This window comes from Mastigoproctus giganteus, chromosome 9, assembly GCF_048544385.1.
Source record: "Mastigoproctus giganteus isolate SK-2022 chromosome 9, ASM4854438v1, whole genome shotgun sequence".
Lineage (NCBI taxonomy): Eukaryota > Metazoa > Arthropoda > Arachnida > Uropygi > Thelyphonidae > Mastigoproctus > Mastigoproctus giganteus.
The window spans coordinates 163,330,376-163,342,984 of NC_143583.1; the positions used below are offsets into that span (position 1 = coordinate 163,330,376).

Below are 12,609 nucleotides of genomic sequence, written 5' to 3' on the forward strand. Positions count from 1 at the left end.
ATTGGTGTGTATAATTCCTGCTCTCTCTTTCAAAGCAGTCCGAACACGTTTCACAATCAGTCAACATCCTTTTACTGTCCAAGTTTAATTCCACAGAACCAACTTTTCTTCTTCCTTATTTATTCATTCAACTAATGTTTTCTGGAACAACCTTCCTTCATACGTATTTTCTGCAAATTACAATCTGCGAAAGTTCAAGTCTAATGTCAACAAGTACAGTCCATTCAAGTTATTTGGGACACATCGGGACTAGTGCATTTTGGCCTGATTAAGCGGCTGCCCCAATTATCCAAAGTTTCACGTAAATAGTTAAAGATACAATGTACCCCCCCCCCCCTGTACAATTGTTCATTGTACAATCAATCGTGTTACGATGAACTTAACATAGTAAAGTACCATTCACTATACGATGTGCAGTAAGTATCGGTCATTGTGATCACGTTTGTGAATTGAATTTTAATTCTATTAAACAGCGATTCTAATTAGCGAAAATAGGAGGAATATTATCCACAGGCTATAAAAGCAAAGATATATTAAGCACAAATTTACCCTTTATTACCTTACCTTACCAATTAAAAAATTAAATGATACGTGAAAATCGGAAGAATATATGTGATAATCGGAATAATTAATACGTACTGTAATATGTACAGTACTGTAATATGTACATACGAACTAGTTGACATTTCTGTTCACTGACATTGGCTGGTGGGGGTTAAAATTTAAAACAGTACAAAGATAAGCAATCAATAACAAAGAACACGGCACACACGTGCCGTGTTCTTTGTTATTGATTGCTTATCTTTTTTGATATTGATTGCTTTGTTATTGTTATTGATTGCTTATCTTTTATCTTAACTTATTGCACACACGGCACACACAAATTGCAAGTAACACGATATGCGCAAGTGAGAATGGAGTAACGAGTTACAAAGCTTTAAAAATAGGAATGAAGAGAAGATCTGAAAATTAATTTTTTTATATGATTGAAGATTTCATGGAAGTGTAAACACATTTCACCATAATAACCCACAGAATTCCAGCTGTTGGTATTATCGTAAATTCAGTAAGATCGAGTTTACTGTCCGTTTATGATAGATTTCACTAACAGAAAAGCCCAATAAACAGGTGACTGCTAATTGTTTTTATTGTTTTATGGTTGTGACCTCCAGAATTTCGACCGAACCACATGGTACTGTCAGAGACAATCGTAGGGTAATCTCCGGTGTTGCAGTCTCCTGCCCCGATTAAATGGCATGCTGTCCCAATTAAGCAAAATAAACCCTGGCTATTTTCTCGATTGGTTTCTGTTTTTTAAGATTTGCCCCAAATAAATGGCTACCCCGATTAACTGGTGGCCCAAATAACCGAAATCCACTGTATCTTCTTTCATCTTTTCAAACTATGCACGGTACTTAGTACTATAAGTTCTAAAAAAAAAAAAGTACCTATACATAACAATGATTCTTAAGAATGAAAAAAAAATTATCATAGAAAACATATTTATTTAAAAAAGGTTGTTTAGGCACCCAGGTAGTATGCATACATTGTTTGATTATATCTCATAATGTGAATACCTTCACAATGAGTTGCTGAGGTATTGCACTATTTTGAATAAGCAACTTCACCAGTGGACAAGAGTAATGTTACTTATTCTCGGCGGATACCTCCACCCAGATGGCACCGTTTCGAAGCTTGTTGGCTTACTCATCGGCGGGTGGGCAGATACCCTGTTGTTACAATAGTCACAACCCGGTTACAAAGTATAACTCCACAATATGAGAGATGCTTGATGATTTGCATGGTTTAATCTAAAAATATTTCTTGACTAAATATCTAAGAGTATGAAAAAGGTTGTTTATGCATGGGTTTATGCACTTTCATCATTTCTACTACCCAGGTAGTAGGCATTCATTTTTTTAATTATATCTCGCATTACCCATGCATAAACAACCTTTTTCACACTCTTAGACATTTAGTCAAGAAATAATTTTAGATATTTATTTAACATGATATACTGTAAGATAGTAAAGTGATTATAAGGAATTATGGGAGATGTGGTTTTTTCTTTGGCAATTATTTACTTTTTATTTAATTTAATTTTATTTTATTGTTTTATTATTAGTTATATTTTGTAGTTTACAATAATATACCTATGTAAATCTAAGCAGACGCCATTACAGAATTTTTAGTGCAAACCCCCTGGAACACTTTCGCAAACCACCGGTTGGGAACCACTGCCCTAGAAATACTTTGTGTACTCACCACAGGACTTGGCATACTATAGTCTTAGTAGGATTGCCGTTAAATCCCAACTCAACAGATCAACCAACCATGCTTGTATGCGTTCATTGTTGTTGAAATATTTGGTCCTATTTGCAACCCTTAGCAAACTAACAGTTATACTCATTCTGGACTAATCAACAGTAGAGAGAGTATTCTGAAAAACAATAATCCCCATAATTGTTTACTGAAAAAAATTAGTTTTTAGGTTCTTTTCCCTCAGACTACTTAAATATTAAAAAAATTTATAGGTTGTGCTACGAATTTTCATAGCACAAATGTTAGGGAATTGTCTAAGTCTTCAAAATACCAGTATCATCAAGACTTTCAAAAATCCATTTCATGAATACTCATTTCTGAGATCACTTGTTGCCAATTGGGAATTCATCCTGCAATGATAGCCTCTACTTGGCTGTTTAATACTTTACACCAGAGCTGCTTACTTTTAATATGTACAATTAATATTTATTCCATAGACTTCCTGATGATTTTGAAATTTCAGCTTATCCATAATTTTGATTTTATTTTAATTCTTGTGCATTAATTTAATTTTTCATGACTCATGCTATATGTTACTAATTTTTAGGGTCCAAATTCACCTTGTGCTTGTGTTAATGTAAAAAAATTTGTGACATTTAATTATTGATTTGCTTACATACTCAATCATTCAGCCTTCCAAATTTCTTTAGTTGTTTTCTGTATAAATATATATAATGTCTGTTTTTTTGCTTGCAGAAAATGTCACGAGCTGTAATTGAAGCATTTGTTAGGCTTCATGAACAAGGACTGATCTATCGGAGTAATAGATTAGTGAACTGGTCATGCACTTTGAGATCTGCCATTTCTGATATCGAGGTGAGTTAGATTTTTGATAAGTATTAGTAGCTATTAAAATAGAAGAAATTATTGTAAATAATTGCTATATGTTATGCATTATATACTATGTGGCCAGTTTATTAAGTGTCTTGAACTAATAGTGAGTAGTATCTCTTTTCAGTCCTCACAACCTCAATTTGTTGGGGAATATATTTCATGTGGTGCTGAAAGTGTTCCACAGGGATGCTGGCCTAAACTAGATTGTATTCCCCATTTGCCTCAGGTTGGATGTTGGTGGATATCTGTAGCCAGCTCCATCCACCTTGTCCCACAAGTGCTCATTCAGGATGAGATCCAGTAATTGAGCAGGCCAACAAAGTATGGTAAGAGTTGCCCTTTTGCTCACGGAACAACTAAGCATGAAGGGATGCACCTGGTGGGCAAAAATATTTAAGTTATTTAAGTAGGCTGTGGTATTCAAACACATTGACCCACTAGTATCAAGCAGCATGCACACCAGTGAATAATTTTGGTGAAGAATTTTGAATGGGAATGGGACATGCTGACTCACCTAGTCACAACAGCAGTGCAGAACCAGTAGAATTGACGGCTAAGGTAAAGAAAGCCTGCACGAGAAGCATGCAAAAGTTGCTACGAATATATATTCATAGCTGCGCCTGAAAGGCAAGTCATACCAGTCCGAGTTAACTTGTAGTCAGCATCCTGGGCCAGATCGCCAAATATGAGTTAACTTGTAGTCGGCATTCAACGTGTTAATTTACAATAATTGTGTAGATCAAGAATACGTATTGGCAGCCCACTGACTAAGCATTGACTCAACCACTGTGAGCAAAATGTGAAACTGTCTAGTGCATATTTCTGCCTAGAGTTAAATTTTAAAGTTGAAAATGATTTTATTAATTTATGATTGAAATGATTATTGGAAATAGTTGTTTTCCCATGAATCAAAGGCTATGGTTGGATCTGAATGGCCTGGGCTCTGTTTAATACTTATATTAAATTAGCGTTTCCCAACTGGGGTCCGTGAAATGGACTCTCTAGAACTGTTCAAATTATTCATTCTATCTATAGTTAATTAATGATAAATAAAGTTATTATTATATGTTAATGTAAAAATAAGAATAAAGTTGAGTTGTTTTAAACTTTAAATTTTCTTTTCAGAAAACCATGTACACACACACACGTGCGTGCACACATATATAGGGGTACACAAACGTTTTTCGAATTTAAAGGGTTCTGTAAACTTTTTTGCTTTTGAAAGGGTCTGTAGATCTCAATAGTTTGGGAACTATTGTATTAAATAAAGCAATTATTTTATTTATTTATTTTTGTTATTATTGGAAATAGAAGATGAGTATACTGTATGTGGGACCTGTTAATAAAAATATTCATTGCGTTGCATTGTTCTTCACAAAATTTCATATAACTCCGTTGACTGTATATTTAGATTTAAAAAGCTGGGGGTGCTGCAGTTCTAAAGTACCTACCAATGAGCCCCCCCCCCCCCCCCCCGCACCATTTATAAATAACAGAAAATTTTATAATATTGCAGTGTATTACACTTCCCCCCAGCTGGCAAAATATTCTGGGGAGAACACTGGTATTTAATGACCCATCTTATACAAAGTCTCCTCACTCTCTGCCTTAAAGACACTGTTTCTGCATGCATTTTCTATAGATACTTCCATAGGTACCATTCTTCTGAATTGGCTTTTATAATTTTTCCCCCTCTTCCAAAACATTCTGAAATTCATGCTGGAACCATTTAATATCCTTTTACTGTCTAGCTCTTCAAACTCACAGAACCAACTTTTCTTCTTTCTCATTTGTCCCTTAAATTTCTGTTTTCTGGAACCTCTTTCACAAATTTCTAGAAAATGCAGTTCTACAAAAATTCAAGTCTAATGTCAGCAAGTTTTTTCTTTAATCTTCTTAGCACAGTACTAAGTACTCTAGGGCCTAAAACCTTTTATATTTGAGATTTTCATTAAAAAAAAAATGCTCCAGTTTTTAATAAACTAATATTATAACCACTTTGTTTTCACTCTGCTAAGCACAGAAGTAAACATGGAAGAAATGTATATTTAACAGCTAACAAGATGTATGTTTAAGTACAGTTGTTTAATTATTTCTCTGGTCAGTATATCTTTGTGCTTTCAGGTGTATTCATCCGTGCACAGCCCCATTCCCTCTGCCATGGAAACTTGATTTCATCTAGTAAAACTGGAAAACCAACCATAGAATACACAATTTATAGACATAAGACATTGATTTTTTTATAGCCTTTGTTAAAGGCAACATATTTATTAGACAGAACAAAAGTGCCTAAAATGTAGTTTTTTTTTTTTTTTTTTTTTTAATGGCTTAAATAAGGTTACTTCATTTTTTCTTCATTTATACTTGTTATTTTACCATTATATCCCTTTGCATTGATGTACATTTTTGTAAATTATAGGTGGACAAACTTGAATTAAGTGGAAGAACCCTTTTAGCTGTCCCAGGATACAAGGAGAAGATAGAATTTGGTGTTCTTGTATCCTTTTCCTATCCTGTTGAGGATTCTGGTAAGTTATTGCTTCTTTATTATTATATTTTTTCCTCATTAAATTAATTTTTTTTTCAATATGTACACCACCTTACAACTATTGGAGAACCAGTCATCTCAGTATGTGAGTGACTGTGGTCAAATCTGATTAAAACATTTGTCTAAAGTGGTTTGAAAAAATCCTTCCTTCCTTCACAATTTGACTACAGCAGTTTTTCATGCATATCTAAACATTCTCATTGTGCAATTAACCAACCCACAAGTCTCTTGGATAGTTGTGGGCTGAACCAGTGATTCTTAAGAATTGTTGGGTACACACTAATGTGCATACAGGTGTAGCATTACTGAAATATATTAAATATTTTCGCCTATGTCTGCTTGCAAATTAGGCAATCTCATGACCGGCAACATTTATGTATTTTATTTAAATTTTATATTAGTGTATCTCTTTTTAAGTGTCAGTATTTACTAGTATTTTCATATAGAGCCTTGGGAGCCATGTGGGCTACCAGCTTGACATGCTTGCACTAAAAAGATGATCAACCATTATCTGTCTTTACTCAGGCTTACGAGTGTTTTTTGTTACAGGAAATAAACTCTACATATTGGGGGACTCAGGGGAGGTTCCCACGGACTGGAGATGTGCAAATGTATCCCCAATTCACAAAGGGGGATCGAAGGGTGACACGAGTAATTACAGACCAGTTAGTTTAACTTCTGTTCCGGGTAAAATAATGGAGTCGCTGGTTAAAGATCAATTGCAGGATCATCTAGACAAGACTGCAGCAATAATTCAGACACAGCATGGGTTTGTTAAGGGAAAGTCTTGTCTGACAAATTTGATAGGATATGATGTGGTTACAAAGGAACTGGATGCAAAAAATAATTTTGATATCATATATTTGGATTTCAGGAAAGCTTTTGACACTGTTGCGCATGGAAGACTATTGTACAAATTGGAGCAGAATGGTATTAAGGGTAAGTTGCTACAATGGATAAAAGGATGGTTAAGTGCGAGAAGACAGAGGGTGGTAATCAATGGGTGCTGCTCTTCTTGGACTAATGTTATTAGTGGAGTCCCACAGGGTTCGGTGTTAGGTCCACTGTTGTTTTGTATATTTATCAATGATATTGATGAAGGTATATCAGGCTTAATGTCGAAGTTTGCAGATGATACAAAGGTTGGCAGGGTTGTTAATGACAGTAATGGCAGTGTGCTACTGCAACAGGATCTAGATAATTTGGGCAGATGGGCTAAGAAGTGGCAACTGAAGTTTAACCTTGACAAATGCAAAGTACTGCATATGGGTAGAAATAACCCCAGAGAAACGTACCAACTGTGTGGTACTACACTTAAGGTGGTAGAAAATGAAAAAGACCTGGCAGTAATTGTGCAGTCAGATATAAAGTTCTCTGAGCAATGTAGACAGGCTGCCAGGGTAGGTCATGGGGTTTTGTCAATGATATATAGGAATTTTGCTAGCAGGGAAAAGGAGGTGATTATCCCTCTGTATAAGGCAATGGTCAGGCCACGCCTTGAGTACTGCATACAGGTCTGGAGGTCTCATTTTAGGAAGGATGTAGATTTACTTGAGCGTGTACAGAGAAGGGCAACAAGATTGGTCAGGGGAATGAAGGGATCCTCTTACCAAGAGAGGCTTAAGTTCTGCAAATTGCAGTGGCTGGAGTACTAGGCACTGCGCACCTGCGCGGTGATCTGATTGAGGTATATAAGGCCTTGAATGGGTTGAGCACGCTGAATTCTGATGGGATCCTTCCACTTGTTCAGATTACGAACCTAAGGGGGCATAAATTCAAATTAAGAAAAGACAGATGTAGAATAGATGTGCGGAAATTTGCCTTTAGCCAGCGGGTGGTTAATTGCTGGAACAAACTTCCATCTGTCGTTGTGGAAGTTGATAGGTTGAATAAATTTAAGGAGGAACTGGACAGGCATTTGGAGGGAATGGTGTGATTTTTTTTTTTTTTTTTTTGGCTGATGCTGCATAAGCTCATACATTTGCTTTCTTGCATCACATGCCACTACTACTACTCAGACTTACGAGTGTTTTTTGTTACAGGAAATAAACTCTACATATTGGGGGAAAAAAAGAAAACCCTCTTTACATCACAATGAAATCATTCATTATTCAGGTATATTACAGAACCTTTATTGCTTGCAAGCTGGATTAATTAAAGCTTGGTAATCATTGATGAAATTCCCAAATGTTACCAATGACATATAAGAATAATTTTAACTGCCTTCAGCAGTTTTTCTTGCAGAAAGTCATTAAAAATTACCCAAACATCCCCGTGTACATTATTGATTTTGTTATTTTGCAAGCTGTATTAATTAAATCCTGGGAATCACTGATATGATTCCCACTGATGACATATAAGAATATTTTTAAACTGCCTTCTAAGTGGTTAAAAATTACCCAAACAGCCCTGTACATCTAATTTTGTTATTGAATAATTCATTCACAGATCCAAAATATCTTTATTGTCATTTAATTTGAGAGTTTTTTTCTTGAATTTTTTTAATAAAAATGCTGCTTTGATTTTTCTTTTCATAAAATCTTTGTCCCCTTTTAATGTCTTAAAATTATTTTCATTATACGTTGTTTATGCTGAACTGCATGTTGTCAGTGTGTGTGTGTGTGTGTGTGTGTGTGTGTGTGTGTGTGTGTGTGTGTGTGTGTGTGTGTGTGTGTGTGTGTGTGTGTGTGTGTCCTTTCAATTCATATTTTGTACTTTCACCTATGCTGAACATGTGAGTGCAAGTTCGTGTATAATGAAATTTATTTTAAGATATTAGGAGGGAAAAAAAGATTTTATGAAAAGGAAAATAAAGGGAGCATTTTGTATTAGAAAATTAAAGAAAAAAACTCTTTGCAGAAATAGAGTAATAAATGACTTCATTGTCATGTAAAGAATATAGCTAATTTGTATTTATCTTAATGATATAATTGACAAAATATTGTACTACACTCTTTACTTCATTGATTGAATAGTGGTATTGATTGTTCATAGAACATTGATATTGATTGAGAACTTGTGGGTATACGCTATTGATTGATTGATTGATTTGATTTGTTCCCTTTGTGTAATAGACCTTGCTGTAGAGAATGTAAAATAACATTCTTTCTGAATGTTATTTTAAGGTAAATTGCAAAATTTTTTTTCTCAACTATTTCTTATATACACCTCTGTACTTTACTGTTAATGAACAGATTACTTTTAAAACCACATCTGTTGGGTTTCTCCTCAAGAATGCCAACAGATATGGAGTGCTGTGGTGTGCAGATATGCCTAAATCAATTAGGCACTTTTGCATCGTATGCAAGTAATTTTTTTTTTTTTTTTTTTTTTTTGTTTCATGTTTCATTACAAGCAAATTCCCACCAGTTAAACTTGTTATTAAGAATTATTTTCTTACAGTTCTTATTTCAGTTTGTTGTTATTATCCAGCAAAACCTGAGTATTTAATCTTTCCTACTAAGTTAAATTCTGTATATTTGTTTCATATTATTTTTGACTGTCCTATTCTTCCACAGTAGTCCACTAAATTTTAAGTATTATGTTACAAACCACACAAGTGTCTATATTCAGTTTAAGGACATTTTTCTGTTTATAACTGATCTAGTACACATTTACAATCTTAAAATAATGATGTTTTGGCAATTACCTATGTTCTGTTATGTTGCTGAAATCCAGTCAGTGGGGTTTTCCAAATCAAAAATAATTTCAGCACTTCAGTATTGACTTCTAAAATGGATTAGCCTTTTTAAATTCTTACCTTATTTTCTTATACATTTTTGCATTCTTACCTTATTTTCTTTGCTTAGAACTTTGCATTATATCCCAAAGTTACACCAAGCAAATGTTAGATTTAGATAGAATCATTTTATTAACTTGACAGTACCCAAAATATAGAAAAAATGGTGGGTCATCTGACAGTTGCCAAACTTTAATTTTTGCCAAACCTTTAATTTTTTAAAAATGTTTTTGGTGTTTGAATTCTGTGTAAACAATGCCAATATGTCATCCTTTCTTAATGGTTTACAGTACTTATTGTATGTTCTTTATTAAGTTTTAATAAAAAAAATTAAAACTTTTAAAACATGCTTTTTATATGTTTTATTTTCAAAAAAACAAAAAATATATTAATTTTGCTGAAACTTGCAAAAAAAATGTTTTGGACATAAAATAGCAACATTATTCTCTTATTCTTTTTCATATTCCAGTTTAAAAGAATGTTAAGTGCACAAACATTCAAAAACGTGCATATATTTCTGTTTATTATGTATATAAATATTATTAAAAAATTAACATTTTATATATTTTGATACTAGTAGTTGCTTCCATTTTTCAGGTTTATTTCTAAATATATTTCAATTTTGGCAAGCTTCGCAGTGCATGAAATTTGCCACTACATACCTTGCATGCCACAGTGTGGCAGCCACCTAGAGAGAGAGAGAGAGAGAGAGAATATCGGTTTTCATATGATCATCTTTATTTTGTGAAAACAATAATAAATCTTTTCAAAAACATTCAAGATAAGAATGTAGATGTTTATTGAACCAGTGGAAGAAGAAAAACAAGTAATGTGAAACTGAAATACATTAAGGGCTTTAGCCTCAGGCTGCGAGAGATTTAGACAACGTACAAGTAATCTGCCTTCGCCTGCCTAACCTCCTTTGTGACCTGATTACAGACTAGCTTATATCTGCCATAGGCTTCTAATTCGCTTGATAATTTATATGCGTTCCATGCATTTTTCTTCTCTATTACGAGTCTCATTAGTTCATTAGATAACCATTTTGGCCTAAACCTTGAACAATATTTCTTAATAGGTATGAAACTTTTAGTAGCTTCCACGATTAATTCCTTGAATGCTTCCCACTTAGAATTTACTGTTGGTAACATCGTCAGTTGATCCCACTGTACAGAATTTAAAAACTGTCGGAGACCACTGTACTCACCTTTACGGAAGCAAAAACCCTTTCCTTTACCCCTGATGGTAATTAAATCTTTAAGTAAATCCCATATCAGTACACTGTGATCACTGCCACCTAGTGGTTCCTTTATCTGCAAATTCTTAATACACGAATGATCACTGCTGATAACCAGATCAAGAGTATTACTTTCTCTGGTTGCCTCTCGAACATGCTGCTGCAGAAAACAATCATCCAATAAATCCACAAAAGTCTGACTAGTGTGTGAGTGACCAACCCACAAGTTCCAGTCAATATCTGGGAAGTTAAAATCCCCCATTATAAGACATTCCGATTTACTAGCCCACTCTATTTCTCTGTACAATTGTTCATTGTACTCATTCGAGTCATTAGGCCTATAACACACTCCTACTCTTATTTTTGCTTTCGCAGTGTTTATGTCACACCAGACTGACTCAACAGTGCACTGTCCATCTATATCAACTGGATGCACTTCTTTTGATTTTATGTTTTTCTTAATTAACAGCATAACACCTCCTCCCTTTCTGTACACATTGTACTCCCCAAATTCCAGTTCAGCATTCCTTATATCTGTGTGACACCACGTCTCTGCTATCCCAACAATATCCGCCTTTGATGTCTTGACCAACACTTCAAATTCATCAAATTTATTTACTATACTTCTAGCATTGGTATACATGCAAGCATACATGCCCCTACTCCTACTCTTAGTTACCCTAACACATCCCATATACCCACCTATTTCAGGATGACTGCCATCCGTCCCTGAAACCCCCAACACCCCACGCTCCAGGTCGCTACTTATTCTAACAGAAGTAACTGTGAATGTGCCATTTATGTTTTCCTTATGAAGAATACAGGCCTCCGTAGCCGAGTGGGCAGGAGCGGGAGTGCAGTAGCACACGCTCTTTGAGTAGACCGGGGTTCAAGCCCCTGACTGCTGAATACGGTCGATCTGCCAACCCGTACTGGACCAGCGTGGCAGATTATGGTCCATTTCCCTCAGCATGAATTGTTGAGGAGGCTTCCATCCTGCAGTGGGTTGATAATGGCTGCACTTTACTTTACTTTTTTATGAAGAATTCTTGTATAATCACTTTATGCACAGATTTTGCTATGCCAATGCTACTATTGAGAAATATCTGCAACATTTCTATCAATGAAGAATCTTTGATAGACAAGCGCTTATTAACATCACCAAGTTCTGTGAGAAAGTGACTCGTTTGCTGAGTGTGTCATTCACAGTTGGCTGATACAGTGGGATGTAGGTAAAGAGCACAGTGTGGTTAAAATACATAAACTGTACAATGTAATTGTTTTTTCCTAAAAAAAAAATATATTTTTCCAATACTTGTATCTCAGTAACCATTGTAAATCAGATCTACATTGGTATATCATTTTTCACTCAGAATGACCTCAGGTATCACCTGAAATTATGATATAGAGTTGTGTGGTACCCCATATAATGGCTGACAAACTCTTGGGATCCTCTAAAGTGTCCCAAATAGTTTCATTGGCAAACCATTCTAAAAAAAAAAACTCAGACTTTAGTGTTGTGGATTTTTCTTGGTTTTAGTGTGGTCTGGAACAATGATCAAAACAGCGTTTTACAACACCTTCAACCAGCAACGTACCTGAATAAATTTCAAGATGAAAAAAATAAACTAACAGGGGACTTCCAATCTTAGACATTTTAGTTATAAGAGAAGGCATCATCATCTCCAAAACTGTTTACAGAAAACTTACCAATACTAGGCATCATTCTGAATTTCAAATCATCTCACCCCTACTCAACCAAATTCATTGTAATTAAGTCCTTCATCCTCAGGGCTCTTAAAGTTTGCAAAGGATTTGATTTGCAAGAAGAACTAAAATATGTACAGAAAAGAAAACAGTGAGAAAAATGTGTACAACAAATCTCTAGTTACCAAAATTATAAATGACACTTACCATTCCATTCATTTC

General features: G+C 34.7%; 1 protein-coding gene across 1 annotated transcript in view; it reads left to right on the forward strand.

Moving 5' to 3' along the window:
* The window catches only part of ValRS (Valyl-tRNA synthetase), a 394,022-nt gene that overhangs the window by 118,267 nt on the left and 263,146 nt on the right, over window positions 1-12,609 (forward strand). The window contains exons 7-8 of the mRNA XM_090381628.1: window positions 3,019-3,138; window positions 5,576-5,684. Coding sequence (XP_090237754.1) covers window positions 3,019-3,138; window positions 5,576-5,684 — 229 coding nt within the window. The remainder of the gene's footprint in view (window positions 1-3,018; window positions 3,139-5,575; window positions 5,685-12,609) is intronic.